The sequence below is a fragment of the Lissotriton helveticus genome, chromosome 2_1 (assembly GCF_964261635.1).
Source record: "Lissotriton helveticus chromosome 2_1, aLisHel1.1, whole genome shotgun sequence".
NCBI lineage: Eukaryota > Metazoa > Chordata > Amphibia > Caudata > Salamandridae > Lissotriton > Lissotriton helveticus.
In genome coordinates, this window is record NC_136059.1 from 999,825,126 (window position 1) to 999,844,795 (window position 19,670).

At 42.3% G+C, this 19,670-nt stretch overlaps 1 protein-coding gene across 1 annotated transcript in view; it reads left to right on the forward strand.

The window, feature by feature from the left end:
* The window catches only part of TMC1 (transmembrane channel like 1), a 654,455-nt gene that overhangs the window by 488,055 nt on the left and 146,730 nt on the right, over positions 1-19,670 (forward strand). The window contains exons 10-12 of the mRNA XM_078677802.1: positions 14,678-14,857; positions 14,975-15,127; positions 15,764-15,892. Coding sequence (XP_078533928.1) covers positions 14,678-14,857; positions 14,975-15,127; positions 15,764-15,892 — 462 coding nt within the window. The remainder of the gene's footprint in view (positions 1-14,677; positions 14,858-14,974; positions 15,128-15,763; positions 15,893-19,670) is intronic.

Consider the following 19,670-nt stretch of genomic DNA (forward strand, 5'->3'; position numbering starts at 1 on the left):
TGTGCCATACAGATGTCTAGGGGAAAAGTAAATGAACGTATGCCTTATATCTTTTCATTATGTTGTTTGTATTGTTGTGAAACCCAGGCTTTCTGCATAGACTTCTAGAGCACAACATGCTGGCTTACTGCATGCAATGCAAACAATATGTTAGGAGGGCTTTAAATGATGGAGAATAAGATTTCATCCATGAAAGTATGTTGTTTGATCATGAGGGTATTTCACTTACGTATTGTTTCAAAATATTACCAAAATATCGTGGCAAAAAATATTGAGGACTAAAATGTTGAGCAGGTATTTCTATATAGATCAGTATAATTCCTATTTAATTTAATTGCAAGTACATACACTTTGACTATATATTTTGTTTCAAGGTACATAGGTGTGCAGTCAAGAATAAATCTATGTTTACCTATATGTACTAAATGTTAGACACTGGGTTACAGGTTGAGGGGTGCAACACCCTACTCAGGTAGTAACCACAATCCTTGTCAGGGTGATACACAATCAAACCCTAAATGAACCTCTGCTTAATCCTCTGATAGCTAAGCACAAAAGAAGTCAGGTTTAACTGAGAGGCAATGTGTAAACTATTGTGCACTTGAAACAGTAATACTGCGAGAACACTACAAAAGTAAAATTCCACTTGGAGTTTGTTTAAAAAAATTATTTGGCACCAAAAGAGCAAAACTCCAATCCTGTGAACTGGAGAGATATGCAGTGTTAAAGGTTTAGTTCCAAATAGTGCTTAAAAGCACAAAGCACCAACAGTGGTTATCTGGTTGTGCTGGACTGGAACAAAGTCAGACTTTCAGGCTGACCACAAAGGAGCACTGGCCGAATACAGGGACCAAGTTAGTCCAGCTGAACAAAGTAGCTGCATTTCTGGTTGAGGAGCAATGCGAGGTCTGGTTTGAGGATGCATTGTGCAACAGGGGTGGTGAGGCTGTGATGTGAGGTCCTACATCGAGGATACATCGCATAGTAGTAGTTCTGAGGAGCTGCTGGGCTGCAATGCGAGGTTCTGCATTTTAGGATGCATCGTGCAGTGCCAGTTCCGGGAACCTGCAGACTGAGATGCGAAATCCTGCATTGAGAATGCATTGCACAGCAGCAGTACAGATGAACTGTGAGGTCCTAAGTCAAAGATGCGTCATGTACCGGTGATCCCGATGAGGAGCTACGAGGCGTAGTGTCGTGCTGCATCAGTTCTTCTAGAACCATGATAGGACTGAGAAGGCATCTTCAGGCGCACTTCCGTGGGTCCAGGACTAGGGTGGCAGCCCTGGCGAATGAATTCACAGCAGGCAGAGTTCTGGTACAGTGTACAAGGTGGTGGGAGACCTTTCTGTCCCCGAGGCTCTGATCAGGAGTGCAACTAACTAGCCCTTGGAGTCAGTCTTGTGGTCCTGGGTTCCATATGAAGTTCCAGTCCCTATCCTTTAGGTAGAAGGGCAGAAGAGTAGTAGGGCAGCAGAGTAGCTGTCCTTCTTGCAGCAGAGCAGCACAGCAGTCCTTCTTCTGAGTCTTACATAGGTTCAGATGTATACTGAAGAGTTGGGTCTGAGGGTACAATATTTATACCTGGTGCCCAATTTGAAGTGGGAGAAGCTTCTGGAGACCTCACCTTACAGCAGTGTCTGTAATTTCTTTCCTCACTGCCCTGGCCCCAGTTTGTTTGGGGGCACAAAAGACTAGTGGGAAAACCCATTGTGAGTGTGCTGAGGCAGCGCCTTTGTGATGTGCAAGTGTGGGGGGTGACAGCTCCTCCGTCTCATTCTGACAGAGATGCTAACACCTATTCCCCTTTGCATCAATATCTGGGAGCAACACACAAAGATCAGCTGCCAGCTACACCTAGTCATGTGACCCTAAATACAGGTTGCAGGCACCAAATAGTTTGGATAAGAAATGCCAACTTTCTACAAATTACATTTTCAAGAATGTGACTTAAAATGTTACTTTCCCATTAAAGAGGAGAGGGTTCTGAAATTACAATTCTTTATACACCAAACTTGACATTCCTACCTGCTCCAAATTGAAAGTAATCACTTATTAAATACAATAAGGTAATCAAAATGTTATGCTGTGGGTGAGGTAGGGCTTGCCGTAGCAACATATAAGTCACCTCTAGGGTCATCCTCAAACTTTTTGCCTTCACACTCCTGTTTTCTTAAGCCCCCTGCCATGCAAATTGCTGTAATCAATTATGCCATTTTAGATGTTGCAGTGATGTTATCAATGATGTAATTGAACATGCCATGAGTGATGTAATATTTGAGTTGAGTTATAGTTACTTTAAGGCACAATTATAATTACTTGAGATAACTATAATCAGTGAAGTTCAGTGGTTTTGTTTATTTAAAATGGTATCTTTTTAACTGACATTTTCACCTAACTATACAGTTCCTTTAACCTTTTTTTATTTCCTAAAAATAACTGTCACTTTAACCTTTGTTCTTTTTGTGAATTTGTAGTGTTTAAAAATGTAAGTTAATGTCAATATATAAAGGGCAAGCCTATTGTTTTTGGCACTGAACATCTAAATAAAGTATTGAGAGTGGAAACAACATTAAACATGTGGCAGAGTCTTTTATTTACACTCTTCAGACACCATAATGCAGCAATGAGACTAACCACAAGAGGTCCCTGCACTCACAAGCTGAAAGCTCCAGTTCTGGGGCTGCTTAATATAACAAATACCTTTTCTTGGGGTCATATTCTGTAGGCCTGGGCCACATTTCATTCATGCTGGAGAAATAACAGTAATTCTGGTAACTCTGCATTACTCTTTGACACAAAATTACCGATAATAATATGAGTACGCCCACTCATGTAATTAGGAGTAATTTGAGGGGAAAAAATCCTACCAAGAGAGCACATTTAGTGAGCAAGAGAGGATGCTCCCACTGCTATTTATGTTCTTGACAGGAATTGGCATGTTGGTTGACTGGGGTGTGAGCCCTGGTCAAGCAGCAGCCCCAATCCTCGGAAGGGTGAGTAACAAGCCAACCCTAAATAAGCTTGTGCTCAACCCTCTGGTAGTTTGGCACAGAGCAGTCAGGATTAACTTAGAATAAAATAAGTATTTGTGCAACATTTCGAACATTGATAAAGTGAAAAACACCTCATAAAAGGATAGCACACCAGTTTAAATAAAGGTAAGAGTCATTTTTAATAAATAAATTAAGACCAAAGCAACAAAAATTCGATTGGTTGAACCGAGATATGCAGTTTTATAGATTCTAGGGAACGTAGCACCAAAAAGCACATAGGGCCAACTGTGGAATCTGGTCCCACCGGGACAAAGTCACAAGTTCAGGCCAGCCACAATAGATTGTGGACCAGCTACAGAGACCCCGTTAGGCAGCCGAACGAAGGGGGATATGTACAAAGAAGTGGCGGAGGCTGTCATTAGCCTCCTTGGATTAACGACATGCTGCGCCACTTCTGAAATGCAAGGCTGCACCTTATTTACAAGAATGTGGTGCAGCCTTGTGTTTCCCCCTGTGATAGGGCAAAGTTTAGCAATTAAGCGCCAACGCAGGCACCCTTGCACCATAGTGGAAGGGTGTCTGCGTGCTGGGGAGGATTGTTTATGTGTAGGAAGGTATCCCTTCCTGCACATAAACAATCCTAAAATGTAATTCTCTTACTTTCAGGTTTTTTTATCGAAGGTTTGTTTATGTACAGGAAGGGAAACCTTCCTACACATAAACAAACCATGAGGAAAAATAATGCATTTTTCCTTGATTTGCCAACTTAAGACCAGGGTTTACATAGTCTTAATTTTGGCGCTGCCTCCTATGTACGCCACCCTTTTACATAGGGGGCAGCGTCAAATACAATAGGTGTTGCGGTGGAATGCCCACCACAACACCCACTGCACGCCCCTTGCCTTATGTGCAAGGCAGAGTTAAGTCACGTTAAGTGGCTTAACACTGCCTTGTCCATAAGGCGCAGCTCCTATCGCCACCACAACGTCTGTAAAAGTGACATTGTGGTGGCGATGGGGGCTTGTACGTATGCCCCAAAGTATCTTAAATCCTGGCTTTGCAGTGCGTTTCAAGGATCTCTGTCAAAGATGTGTTCTGGAGCCGAAGCGATGAATCAGTTTTAAGTTGCAGCAAAGCTGCCATGTGAGTTCCTATGTTGTCATCAAGGATTCTCTTGATGAGGGCTTACAATGCGAAGTCCAGCATTTAGGATGTATCATGCAGTCATGGCAATACGTTGGTTCTGAGGAACTGTGAGGCTTTGATGTGAAGTCTAGCATCGTCATCGAGGATGCTGTTGAGGAGGAATTCAAGGGCCTGCGCCAAGGATATATTGCACTGTGGCAGTTCCAAAGAAGTTGCAGAGGTGCTGCAAATCTTTGCGACAATTCTGACCCACACAGCAGCATCAATGCACCGGGTGCTGTTTGTGGTTGTACCGCACAGCAGAGGAGATGAGTCTGTTCTGCTGGATCCCCAAAGCCTTGCAGGGAACAAAAGGCCCACTTCTAAGGGTCCAGGACTGGGGTGGCACCACTTGGTAGGGTAGACTCACAGATGGCAGAGTCCAGGTGCTGGGTTCAAGGTTGTTGGAGCATTCTGTACCTTAGGCTGGAGTCATCTAACTCATGGAGGCATTCTGGAGGTCCTAGGTACAACAGATGCAAGTCCAGTCCTTCACACCTAGGCAGGAGAGCAGCAGGTCAGCACATCTGGTCAGCAATTCTTCAGAGCAGCAGCCGAGAAGAGTGGCAGTTCTTTCGGCAACACAGCAGTCCTTCTTAGCAGAGTATTCACAGGTCCAGCAGTGTAATGAACAGTTGGTGTCTGAGGTCCTATTTTTATACCCTCGTACCCTCTTTCTGGAAGGTGTGAGAAGCTACTAGACAGTGGTTTTGAAGTGCGTGGAAATTCCTGACTCCCCTGCCCTGGCTCTAAACTGACTGCAGTCACAATGTGGAGGTGATAGGTCATTTGTGTGAAGGCATTCACAAAGTCTAACTATCAGTTACACCCAGTTATGAGACCAAGGTCAGGCTGCAGGCACCAAAGAACAGAAAAATGCCAACTTTCTAAAAGTGGTATTTTCAAAATTGTAATAAAAAAAAACAGATTTTGACATTAAATAGGGTTTTTCATTACAATTCCAAAAACATCAAACACGATACAGCTACCAGCTCCCAACTAGAAATTACAGCATATTAAATGTAATGAGTCCCCAATGTTATCCTACCAGAGGGGTAGGCCTCACATTAGTGAAAAATGAATTTAGGAGTTTTTCACTACCAGGACATGTAAAACCTAAGAGAATATGTTCTACCTTTCAAATACACAGCAACCTGCTCTATGGGTTACCTAGGTCCTACTTTAGGGGTGACTTCTATGTAATAAAAGGGAAGTTTAAGGAGTGACAAGGGGGTTTAAATGCCAAGTCGACATGGCAGTTTAAAACAATAAGTGCTGTAGGCCCACTGGTAGCATTTAATTAACAGGCCCTGGGCATATGGTAAGTCACACTTATACTTAACTAAAACATACCAATTGAGTATAAGCCAAATGAACCATGTTTTAGGGGAGTGAGCACAAGCACTTTAGTACTAGTTAGCATTGGTAAAGTGCACAGAGTCCTAAGGTCATCAAAAATAAGTTCAGCAAAATGGAGGAGTGGAGACAAAAGGTTTGGGGGAAGGCTGACAGGTATAACAGTACTCCTGCATTTAGCGCTATATTCTTTCTGGATGCAAGGGTGCATTTTGCAATAAGAAAATAGTGCTAAATGCTGTGAGTAAGCTGGGGGAAAATCCTACACCAAGTGCACATTTAGGCCCTAAATATGAGTCTGGTGGTCCGAGGCCCGCCAGATTCGCTGGGGTGCGGTGGTGGCAGTACAGCAACGCCTGCACCAGCAGTCTGACTTCCCCATTACGAGTTGGGTGGTTGGACCACCCTGGAGCTGTCGCCGCTGCCAGGGAACCACCTTTCCCTGAAGGTTGGGCAGCGTTTAGGGTACTGCAATATGATTCACCAAGCATATTACGAATTTCCCCTCCGCTGGCGATGCCGTGGAGGTTCCTCCTCCATGTACACTGTGGCAGAGAGGATACAAATGGGGCCCTACAGGGCCCCCTTTCCCTCCTACGCTTGTGGATGCACATGGGGGTCATAACAACATGTGCCCCCCTGTGTGCAGACATAACAGTTTCTGCATGGCATGGATTTTCAAGTCAATGCAGTGCAGGATCCTTGAGAGGCGTCTATTGCTGTGCTGCCACCTTTGAAAGAAGTACCGCCCTGGGACAGCCATGCCTCCAACCCGCAAGACCACTTTAAAAATGTCATTTGACGGGTGGGCGGAGGCAAGTTTGGGCAGTGTGGTGGGGAGGGGTGGCGTACCGCCTGTCTTTGCACCAGTGAAACTCGTAATCAGGCCCTTAGTGAGCACAACCAACTGCTCAATCTCTCTATTCATGTTCTGTTCCATTTAGCACTATTTTTTTGCACAAAATATATCCTTGCTTTGACGCAAGCGGTCATTTTTGCGCTAAGAAAATAGAGCTAAATGAAGGATTACCCATTTTTGCGGAAGTCTGTTTAATGCAGCAGAATTCTTGGGTAATTCAACATGATTAAACTATACCGAATTATGCAAGTTATGCCCATCCCGAATATTCTATAGATCCCAGGAAAAAAAGTTTTTTTATTTTTTAAGGAGGGCTGCTTACACCCTGTAGCTCCCACAACCCTTAATATGCTGCTGGTGCCCCTGTCCATATTGGAGCACCACCATCAAGGAAAATGTGTGCAGATTAGCCCAGGGCATTATGGAGCACTCTTTGCCAAGAACAGTAAAAAAAATAAATGAACGGCTCCAGATGCTCATTTGCTATTCTTCTGTTCTTAATTTATTTTTGTTGGTGTCCTTGTCCCACCTGGGACACCCACAGTTTTTATTGTGGTAGAAGACCATGTGGGAGTTTTAGGGCACTCAGAACCTCACCGGCTATCTTCATGCACCCTTATTCGTTGGGCCCATATAGGAGCCAGCAACAACATTTAAAAATACCTTGGAGTGCCTGTGCTCACCTGGGCACCCCGCATCATTTTAAAATATTTTGGGCTGCAGGGCCACAGCTGCACCAGCTCCCTACAAGTGCTGGAGCTGGCCACCTTTATTTATTTTTTAAATAGTGGGTTGCTCTGGTGCCTACCGAGGGCCCCTCATAAGATCTACCACATTGGGGTTGTGGGGTGCAGCCCGTGGCCACTGCAGCCCCGCCAACTTCCTTGCCGGCACACATCCCACTGGTATAGACATTGAGTGGTTAAGGTAATGTTATATAAGGCTGTTTCTGCCTTCTGACTGACACAAAACATTAGGCTTCACCTTACCAGAACTCCATTGTGGCTGTCTACAAAGGCACCTAATATCTGGTCACCCATGAATGCTGGAGTAATATGTACTAATGAGATACCCTCTGTTTTATGTGGTATTTTCTATAAATGTGCATTACTCTTAAACTGATTTTTTTTTATATCAATGTTGTTTTCTTCATTAACATTTCCATTGTTTTACTCATTTCATTTGTGAATTATATTTGGTTTACTTTTGACATTATCTTTTTGGTGCTGTTAAAATACTTTACTCTCATATTTTCTGAGTGAAGCGTTTTGTTTAGGCCATAGTTTCAGGGCAAGCCTAGGATTTCTTACCGGAGACAGATGGCCAGATGTATGACCTGCAAAATAGCGCATTGCAAATTACGAGTCATTTGCGAATGGCAATTTGCGAGGCGCTATTTTGCATGTACAACAGTGTGTTTAACACTGTTTGCGATTCCCAAAGGGGTCGCAAATTGTGAGGCTCATAAATATTAATGAGCCTCCCACAATTTGTGAGCCCATTGGGAATGACAGGCCCTCCCAGGGATGGTGGCCTGCTAGGCTCAGCAGACCACCATGTCTGGGACTGCTTTTTTAATAAAGCAGTTTTTAAAAAAAAATGCAGCCCGTTTTCCTTAAAGGAAAACGGGATGCATTTAAAAAAGCAAAATTAAACTTTTCAGTTTAATTTTTTTAAGGGCAGGCAGTGGTCTCTGGGACAATGCCTGCTCTTAAAAAATATTTTCCAACATACTCACAAAGTGAGTGGTTTACCAGCTACTTGAAGTAGGTGGTAAACTACAAGTGTTTTGCGACCGCAAATGTGGTTGCAAAACATTAGTACATAGCGTCCCTTCCTAATAATGAGAGTCGCACATGCTATTTTACGAGTCAGTGACTCACAAAATAGCATTTGTACATGCTATTACCCTTTTTTACAGACGCAAACAGGAGGTCCTCCGGTTTTCAGTCGCAAAAAGGGTCATACATCACGCCCTGAGTCACTAGATTATTGAAAAAGACACACAACCACAACGATTCTACTCATTTATTCATTCTTCCTGTTGCGTTGGCAGAATGCACGAGAAAGAAAGCCACTTTAAATCAGGATACACAGCAACATATGTATAGGATCAAGTTCACTTGATTCTCCTACCACAGTCAGGAAAACAAACCACCACCAGATCAATGTTATAATAAAATATTCTTCAATTCATTCGAAACAGCAAATGATAAAATTCACATTTTGACATACAATCTCCCCATCAAAATTCAACAGAGGGGAAGAATAGCAAACTGAGTTAACTTTATTGCAGTGCTTGAAGTACAACATTAAATTGGTCTCTAACAAATTCAAATTTCTCAGCAAGATTCAGGAGGATCAAACCCTGCAATCATCAGAGATGAGATTCATTCTTGAGATTCATTCAAGCACTCCACCCATCGCTTTATTTTTCAAAGTGAGATGTCACAAGTGCTATGTTTAAGCCTCATTGACTGTAAATGCTATGGGTAAGCAAAGTGAAAGGTCCTATGCTCCATCTTTCATTGGACTCAAGCTGCACCTCAATCATTCAAAATACCCAAAATGTGTCTAGAGTTGATTATTTTTCCATCTGGAATGTATCTGACCTGGCAGGTCAAGCTGGCATGTTCCTGGTTGAGCAGCACCAAGTCTGATTTGCATATAGATGTTATCTCTCTAGATTAGTAAAGTGGGTAAAACATGTTAGACTACAATATCACCTGAGTAGTTACATGTGGCTAATTCAAGCATTCTAGTTATAATTTACATGTTTTTTAGCAGACACCCTGGGGCCGATTCACAAAGGGCCTCATCACTCGTGTAGGAGGCCCTGCAGTCTTGGCGTAGGTCCCACATTCATGGTGGGGACCCACACTCATGGCGGGCCATCTGCACTGCTGTCACTCATTGTGGATGTTCACCAACAAGTGCGGGCCCCAGCAACAAGCGCGCCCCTCCCCCCCCCACCAGGAACGCGGTCCCCGCCATGACTGTGGGACCTCCGCCACATGTGCGGAGGCCCTTTGTGAATCGGAACTTCTAAGTCGAACAGGTATGTCTAGACAAGATTCTCATACTCACTGTGCCTTTGGACGCAAGCTACATCTCACTGATGAGGCCTAAAAGGTAACAAGAGGCCTGGAGTTGCTTGTGTTCCTTTCTAGAGGGGTCCTGGCCATTCAGCGATGACGGCTTTGCCTTGTGCTTTTGAACTTGAGTGGGATCACCGATTAAGAAGATGGATACTTCCTGCCTGCTGAAGAAATGCCTGACAAAAGGGAATTGTAAGAGTTTGTTTCTCTCCCTGTACTGAATGTCGGTGCCCAGGAATTTTGTTCAGAACTGTTGAGAGCAATTCAGAACTCCTTGTACAAGGTTATTTTGACATGTGGCTTCCAGAAAACACTACCTGCTGGATGGAGTTTCCTCACATGTTCTATGTGCTTGGAAGCAGTGGATGTCTTGGACCCTCAGGAAAGTGCTGATCACATACTAACATAGAGTACGTGACCTGGGTACTCAAAGTTTGGTCTTGAAGCAGTGTGAGCTTGGAGGTGATATGCTCCGTCAAGCTAGAGAATTAATTCTGCATTGGAATAATTTGTTTCTGACTTGTAGAGTACTGGAGAGGTTAGGACAGATATGTGTTGGTGCAAGTAGGTTCAACAAATATTACAGATTTGTAAACTCCTTCTAAGCTTCCGTTAATATCCCCATTAGAAAAGAAGTGTTGTTTAAATTATGTTAAATTACTTTTCCCCACCCTATCCATCTTACCACCAACTTTCCCTTCAATAACCTACATTAATATACTCATTGGCTCTGGTGGACAACATGCTTTATTGCTTCATTTTTTACCAGTTCCTATTTTGCAGCCCATTTTTTATCAATCTGAATTCTGTTATAATCTATGATTGGTTTAAGGTATTACTATTTTTAGGATACTTTACCTGTCAGATTCATTTCTGTTTGATTCCATTTGTTTTGGACTTTTACATTCTTTATTTCTAATGTATATGGTTGTTTGGATGTGCTGCTACATATAACACTTCATACAGTTTCCTAAGGTATTGACTTACTGCTTAGGCCTAGCAGTTAAAAGTGAGCAATGGAACCCTTTGAGATAATAATTTCATCTCAGTGGATTTATCATTGTGGTATGACCAACTAAACCAGTTTCCTATGATAGGGAAAAGTAAACCACATTGTAGAATGTATAGGGGCTGGGACTGTCACAATACTATGGGCCTCATTTACAACAAAGTGACTCAGCACGGTGCTGCAAGCCATTTTGCTGTGCCGCACTTAGTCACTTACAAAGTACAGGAGATGCATTATATCTACAACAATATGACGGATCCCTGTGCTCCCACCTGCGCTGGTGCACAATTGGCTTCCATGCGCCAACGCAGGCACCCTTGCAACATGGTGCAAGGGTGCCTGTGTCGCTCAGCGATTGTTTTTCTGAAGGAAGGGGTACCTTCCAGCACAAAAACAATCACAAGAGGTGATTTCCTCTTACTATGTGTGCTGCAGAACGCAGAAATCATAGAAAGAGGAAACAATGAGGAGAAATGAAAACATTTCTCCTCGTTGTGCCTCCCCTATGCCTTCCCGTGGGTGTAGGGGGGTAGCATTCTGATACATTCCCAGGTTTACAACTTTTTGTAATTCTGGGAATGTGTTAAGTTCCATGGTTGATGTTTGGGAACACCCACAGCAACACCCATGGAACGCCGCTTTAATGCCAAGTATTGTGTGTAAATGGGCCATATTTACAAGGACAGGAAAAGACACGCAGGGTGGATTTTTGTGTCCTTGTAAATATAGGGCAGCAAAATGCGCACCCGGTTTCGTCACAAAAAGTGACACATCGACGGTGCAAGGGGATTGTAAATATGCCCCTATGTTTTCAAGGAATGAGAATGCTGGGAAAACAAATTTGTTATTTAGGAAAATGTGTTATTAATTGCAAAGGATATGGATTCTTTCCGAAGTAGTATGTCTGCAAACTCCTGTCTATTGGGAATCTAGTATCCAGTTGTAGCACTTGACTTTTTCAAGTAGTGAGAGGCAGAACAGTCCAAAGCTTACTCAGAGTAGGTGGTGTGCTAGTACCGAGTCTATAGGCAACAAATAACATCCAATAATTCTTTGTCTAGCTGGTACGTTTACTTATAAGAAAAAGTACATTGTTACAATTACTATAATCAATACTAGACATTAATTTATATGATGTCATGTGGGAATATCTATGGGTCACAAAAAAATCGAGTACTTTGAAAGAAAACCTGCCCAAGGGAAATGATACTCGGATACAGTGAGAATCCACTGTATTCACTTACTAGAAAAAAGCTTTTTTGGAGACCCATCACCCACCAGGGTTGCTCCTATGTGGCATGCTTCATCATTGGGTTTCATCCTAATCCTCTACGCATTGAGGCGTGCTGCGACTAGACGATTGCGCAGGAGCACTAACTGGTTACATATCAAAAAGTGAAGTGGAGGGGAGTGTTAAAAGTGAGGTTAAATATGCCTAACCAGTAGGCCACTGTTTTATTCCCGCCCCTAGTTGACAAGGATAAAATCAGGGGTAATGACTGGAAAAAACAGACCTTAATGAGTCGGGTTATCTCAGTAAAGCATACTATCTATGGGAACAACCCCCCCAATAGTTTATACTCCTTCATGAACCCTAAACCCTATAACCACAATGCGGCACACATACACTAAATACAATATAACAGAGTGTATTTATCAAAAGGCAGCTCCCTTTCTACTCTTGGTCAATGGCGCAAGTACTGGTAGGAGCAAGTTTAAGTGTTCTTTCTGTACATGCTGGCTGCAGGTGGGAGAGTTGCTGTCAGGTGTGCTTGTCCCTCCCAGATACTGCCATGTGGCATGGAGGCAGCACCTGACACACTCTCCAGTGCCTTTGGTCCCTTCGAAGGGGGGGGGACACAGAGACCCACAATTAGAGAGCACAACTGTTGGTTGTTGCATCAGTTGATTTAATTGTAGTGTTGGTTCCCAGGAACTGGGCTTCCCTGCGAATAATGGGCATTTATGGGGAGGTGGCCCACTCACATACCCCCTTTAATGCTCCATTTTGTTTGCACCAACCGTTGGGTTTTAGTCCTCCCCAGGAGTATCCTGGTGGTACAAGGACGAAATCTGCTTATGTCGAACTGGACTCGGTTCTTCCATTGGAGGAAGAGGTTTTTCTTGGTACAGATGGGCCAGTTTGTAGGGGAAAGATCTCCTCTTGCTCCTGGTGGTCTGCTTTAGCCACCATGACTGTTCATTCAAGACCTTCTGGGCTCTTAATTGGCTACATGTGGAACACCTGCTTCCACTCCTTCTAGAAGTCATACTCCTGCAAGACCAGTTTACAGGAAATCAAGGGGAGTCCTCTTGGCCCTCCAGCAGGTCGATCCCTCTGTTGTCCTGTAGACACCAGATGGGGCCAGAAACAATGGCCCCAGAGAAACAAATTTTAGTTTCTGTCAACTGAAGTCAATGTTCTTGAACTCATCATTGCAGAAGGGATCAGGTGTGTTGTTTCTCTCAAGTGGCCATTCCTCAGTGTCGCCCTGCCCAGGCCCAGATTGATCTCTCTCTCGTGGAGGGGTTTGTAAGCATTGGTGGAATTTTCTATAAGGTAGGCACCTCTGCCCAATCCTGGGTTAAAACATCATCACTCCACCCATGCCCACCGTTGTGCCCACCATTTTGGAACAACAGGGGGACTTGAACGGATCGACAGAAAGATCCCTCTAAAATTAAGTTTTTCAACTTCTATGTATGCTGCATATAGCAGCACACATAGAAGTTACAAAAAGCCATTTAAAGATTGTTTTTGTGAAGGAAAGTAGACCTTCCTGCACATACACAATTTTCCCATCAATGCAGATCCCCTATCACTAAGGTGCAAGCGTGCCTGCGTTGGTGCTAGGCTGATAAATTTAGCGCCATTGCAAGGGGAAACACAGGGCTGTACCATATTGTTGTAAATAAAGTGCAGCCCTGCTTTTCAGAAGTGGCAGGGGGTGGCATTAAGCCAAGGAGGCTAACGCCGCGCTCCGCCACTTCGCATTAAATATGCCCCTAATTGCCTTATCTTGAAATTCATACTCACTCAGGAAAAGCATGAAAAGAGATTAAAAAGAGAGTACAACTGTGAAACTCCCTCAAAGCGGAGCTAAAGAACATCCCAACATCCCAAGTTTACCATCTTTCAAAAAAAACTTAAAACCCACTCACTGAAAGAGGCTTTCCCCTCTTCAATCTATATGGCCTAGACTATTTCCGACTAGTAATAATGTCTGGACCCCAAGGAGCATGGAACAACTTTAGACAAGGTTCAACCCTAAATTAACCTTTTATCAGATTCCAAACCTACCTCAATTGATTCATAAGCAAAGGGGATCAACCAATATTATTGATTGTCTCCCTTTGTGGCAAAAACAATAAGAAGTGACTCCTGCCACAAGCTAGCGGGTTACAGAACAATGAAATAGGCAAATACATATATAAGTATAATGATGCTGGCTAAATTTGCTTAGACCCAAACAGGAAAGACATCACTTTAGAAAAGCTTTCCTGGCACACGATGATACAATGGGGCCTATTCACAAAGGTAAATCTACACATGTAAGTTTACTCTTACGCTTTTGAGTAATTTTACTACTTTTGGCTATTCTTTATTTAGGAGAGTGAAGTAACTCAAAATTGTTAACGTACTTGTTAAACACCTAAAACAGGGGGTGGAGCAAAATGAGCAGGACTTCGACTACATAGAAAATAAGGGAGGCAAGCAACTTTTTAAATATTTACATAAAAATAAATGTAATAGTAAAAAATAAAAAATAACTAAAAAGAAGTATTTATTAAATAAAAAAATGTATTATCTTTTTTTCTGCTGACCCCAGTGGCAGATATCTCCATATGGTAAAGTACAGGGAAAATTTGAAAAAAAGAAATTATAGTAAAAATACATTTATGGTAAACATTAATATAAATTAATGTTCTAATGTATTTTAAATGTAGAAACAAAAAGGAAAATGCTATTTGTAAATAAGTCCCATTAATTTCATGTTCATATAAAATGTATGTTACATTTAATTTTCTGAACTATTGAAAGTGAATTCCAACTCAAATATGTCATATTTGTAAATGTATAGAAATGCCATATACATACATACATGAATAAAAAATTGCCACGCCTGCAATGTAACAATAAGTGATATTTTTACTTGTCTTTCTCTTTTTATAGGTTAACATGGTTATGTCGCTCCTGGGCATGTTTTGTCCAACTTTATTTGATGTAATTAGCGGTTTGGAAAACTATCATCCTAGAATAGCACTGAGATGGCAGCTGGGACGTATCTTTGCTCTATTTTTGGGAAACCTGTACACGTTCCTTATAGCCCTGATGGACGAAATCAATCTGAAGGCAAGCAGCTTACATTACGTTCACCCTCACGAGATCTAATTTTGAAAGCTACCCATAAAGGGATGCATCTATTGTGCCAATACTGTATTGTTAACCTGCCTTCTTTCATACTTTTAGCGAGAAGAAGAAAAGGTAGTGATGTATAATATGACTATATGGGAAGCAAGTTTGTACAATGGAACAGTATCTGGAAACTCCACCGCCCCCCCTATTCAAGTGGATCCGTCCGACGTTCCCAGAGGACCCTGCTGGGAGACAATGGTTGGGCAGGTAATACTAGATTCAGCCAAAAGACTCTGGGCAGGACTGCACTTTGTTCTTTAGAAAAGCAAATTAAAAAAGATCCCACCTGTTACAGCAGGTGCATCATACTCACAGATTTGTCCTTGAATATGGCTTACAGGTTGTCTATTATTTCCACAATACCTAACGTCATAAATTTGACAGAAATCAATTCACTAAGGTACATTATGATACAGCTTGATATTAGTATTACTACCTTATGTGAGAGTATGTGTTATATGACTCATTTAAATGCATCACTGAAATATTCAAGTGACAGGCAAACAAGTAATCATGTTTATTGAAGATAGATATTATTGAAAGATTGAGTTATGCCATGGTGTACCGTTTCAGGTACCAAACACAGCTGATTTATCTGACTTTTTCCGTCTGAACATGATGTTACAATAGAGGAGAATGTGAATTGTTGACATTGACAGTCAATGGGAGCGATCACCACACTATAAAGAAACATGGTAATAACCTATGAAGCTTAAAGACATGTGCATACATGCAGTGGTTAAACATTCCCTTTTTTATGAGTTGGGCTATTACTTGTGACCCAGAGTAAACTCAAATATTATGTGACTTGTTTTCATTGACGCTCCTTATTTGTATTCACAGGAATTTGTACGCCTGACGGTATCTGACATAATGACTACATACATTACCATTCTCGCTGGAGATTTTCTGCAAGCTGTTTTTGTCCGTTTTTTCAATTATTGTTGGTGCTGGGACCTGGAATATGGATGGGTGAGTTGCATTTTCTTTAATTGTATTATATAATTGTTACTTGCACAAAGATAATGCAATATTAACAGTAGGCAACGCCAACAAGAATGTGCTTGTGATTAGCACAGTTCAAAGTTTCAAAGTCAGGAGACTCACGACTTTGTAAGTGTTGTGATGCGTGCAAAATTTTCTTTTTTTTAAAGGGGGCAGAATTATACCCGGAACACTTGAATGAAATACTGTGCTTCTTTCAATTTCTAAAATGTAGTCCTACCCAGCCAGCCTTACTCTTTTGCATGTGAGCTTAAAGTGTGTATCCAACTCTTAACTTCTTACATTTCCAACATAGTTAATGCACAGCTATATTTTGGAAAATGCTGCCCTGCTAGAAGGAGCTTGTCACGAGGAGCCTGGACAGGATTTTTGAACTCAGAAATTGGATTCTTCCAGCCACGGAAAAACTCAGGACGAGCAGGGTTTCGAGCCAAACCAAGCTCACCAACTCAATAGCTGCAAGTAGTCATAAATAACCCCACACCATGACTGGACAGTGTTTCCAGTGAGCAGCCCTCGCTTATTTGAGATCCAGCCACCCCTTCATAGCTCGACCCAATGTTTGACACCACCTTGCTGGAGTTTCAGCACCATCAAGCTTCTTTGATCCAGTGACTGAGGAAGCACAGTTCTCCTTGGATCAAGAAATCCGACTTAGTGACCCATCATTTTCATGGCTACTTTTTGACGGTGTTGAGACAGATCTCCAGTGCTGCATCTTTGAACCTTCCATGAGGCTCCTGGCGAAATCAACATTGCTTGACTGGGTACATCAGTGTTGCCCATCCTCCTGAGCTGATATGAGAATTGCACTTTCAAAGTGGACCTGACTCCTGCGGGTCTATTTAGAATTTGGCGCAGGCCTTACCTCACCCATCCACCTCCAAACTATGTTTCACTTTGAGGATATGACGCATTGACAATGTCCCTACCTATGCCCCACATTCTAATTTGTAACTGAGGAGCAGTAGGCAGACATTTGCAAAACAAATCAGGGTGTTAAAAGCTATGCACTTATCAGTGCTTGTCCAATGCCAGCTATATGGTACATGTTCTGATAGTGGAAAGCTAGTCCAGAAATCTAGATGGACGTTGAATCAAGTCCACGGTTTAGCAAAGATGTAGCTCAGAAATATCTGTTTTTAATACCCAATTTATAATCTGTTGTTAAGAACTTTGGAAGTTTTTAACATGATTGTATGATTGTAGTTTAACACCCACCAAATACCACCCTTACATGTAATGCAGGTCTGCCTGGATTAATACTATTGTCGTCCACTGCTGAAATTAAAATTGTATTTACTGTAAACTTTACCCTTCTGCATTAAGAGAACCAAGCTGTGTCCACTATAAAATCATGAGAAATGAAGAGTAATCTAAGATTCATTCAATATTCCCCAATGCAGACTTAGATAAAGGGAACCTTTTGGATTGGTTGAGGATAGTCGTTCTCATACAAACAAACATTGTTATGCTTAACAAATCCATTTCTGCTGACTTAAAGGACATGATGACAAAGATACACTAAAAAGAGTCTCATCTTAGGAAATACCGGGATATAAGATAGATATATGTAAGGACAGCTTTGTCCCGAAATCTGAACTTTGTTGTCATCCCACCAAATCCTAGGGAAAAAATAGAAGCCTACAATCCTGCGAGCTTCAGTCCCAGAGATCACAAACAAGCAAGCGTCGGAAAACTCATGAAGTATAATATGAAGAACACTAAATAGTATAATCAATGATGTAAGGGTTATGATATTACTTCCGTAGAAAACAACTCAATTGACGTAGTGTTCCTTAGAGAACGAGAGCATTTAACATGCTGTTTCTCCAGCAAAGGATTCCTAAAGTATGTAATTGTAGAAGCTGCTTGATCTTTTATACAGCTGGTTAGTATGGTAAATTAAGTTTAGGCAAAATAATGGACCATATTCTACACGTCTTGCAGAAAATGTATTAGTTTGCTGGCCATTGTTATACTTGTTAGAAAGTTTAATTTAAAACATATGCAATTATCGACAGACTGTCTATGGGTTAGTGTATCCGGAGCACAGCATACAGTCACATTCTACTTCATCTTTCTCAGTACTGCTGATTATGTTCTCAGATCCCCGGATGGTGGGTGCGACATTAAATGTTACATGATGATATTAATGATGTGGCTTTGCCTTCTGCTGTCAAAAGTAAAATCAGCTATGAACTATATTGGATCCTTTTCTTCAGTGTGTCTCTTGTACTGCTTTAAAAAACGTTAGTTCACTTTCACAAACTTGCCTAGGACCATTATGCTCTTTACATCATATCTGTGTAAATGTTTGGTAAACCTTTGCACATAAACTGCACATAACACACACTAAGAAATGTGAGACACGTTCTTCTCACAGAAACTAGTTTAATCTTGTGGATCACAGTGTCGAACGGCCACATGCATCAATGTTGCCGTTTGTGAATCCTTAATTGCGAAAATTAAGGAATCGCAATTAAGAATTCGCAAACGGCAATGTATGAATAATTTGCATTTTTTTTAGCGATTTCTTATTTTTCCTTAATTGCGATTCACAATTTGCGAATCGCAATTAACCGCATGCGTGCGGGCGGAATTCCGCCCGTACGCTGGGTTTTTCGTAATCGCACTTTACGTGACGAGCTGGGCTCGTCATGAGCGTGCGAGGAGGCTACGCCATGACGAGCCCAGCTCGTCATGAGCGTCGAAGGGGTTAAGGAAAACCCTTCCCATTGATTCCTATGGGCCAAGAGCCCCATAGGAATCAATGGGAAGGCATTTACAATTTGCGATTTTCAATTTGCGAATCGCAAATTGAAAATGCAATTTCAAGGGTGCAGGGGGGTCCAAAGAACCCCTCCCTGCACCCCTGAAATTAAACTTAAGTGCAATTTACACACACACATGTCCCAAGGACATGTGTATATGTAAAATGCAACTTTCAAAATGCATTTTTGTGCATGTTTGACGGTTTTCGGTAAATTAGCATGAGGTTCAATCTCATGCTAATTTACCACTTCCTAATTGCCAATTCGCAATTTAAAAATGATCATGCATTGCATTTAAGAAATCTGAAATTGCGATTTCTGAAATGCAATCGCAATTTTAGAAATCGCAACATGATTGCGATTCCTAAAATTGCGAAATACATGATGAATTCCAATATTGATAATTGCATTCGCAAACGGACGAAAATTCCGATTCGCACCGTTTGCGAATGCAATTATAGTTGATGCATGTGCCCGTTAGACCCTTATTACGAGTTCACCAGTGGACCGCCGATCCTGTGGCAGTCCATCTGCCACATTAGGACCGTCACAGGACCACTGCTGCTGCCAGGGTTCCACAATCCCAGGCACTGTCGCAGCGGTCTGGGACCCCTAATATGCTGGTGCTGTCACTGCAGCACCCCCGAGCATATTAGGAATTTCCTCACTGCCACAATTTTCATGGTGGTCCTGTGGGACCCCTGTTGCCTCTGCACCATGGGGTGCATGCAGGGGGTGTACATGTTGTGCCCCCTGTATGCATGCAACCCCAGTTCCTGCAGGGCATGGATTTGCCAGTTGATGCCATGCAGTAACTACCTTTAAAGCTCCAATTGCGGTGATTTTTTCAAAGGCACGGCAGTGGGACCGCTGAAGAACTGGCCTCCAGAATAAGTCATACTCTGGCAGGCGGTCTTTAATGGCTTTGGTGGTCTCGGAGTGGGGCGGCAGCAGGGCGGCCCGCTTGAAGA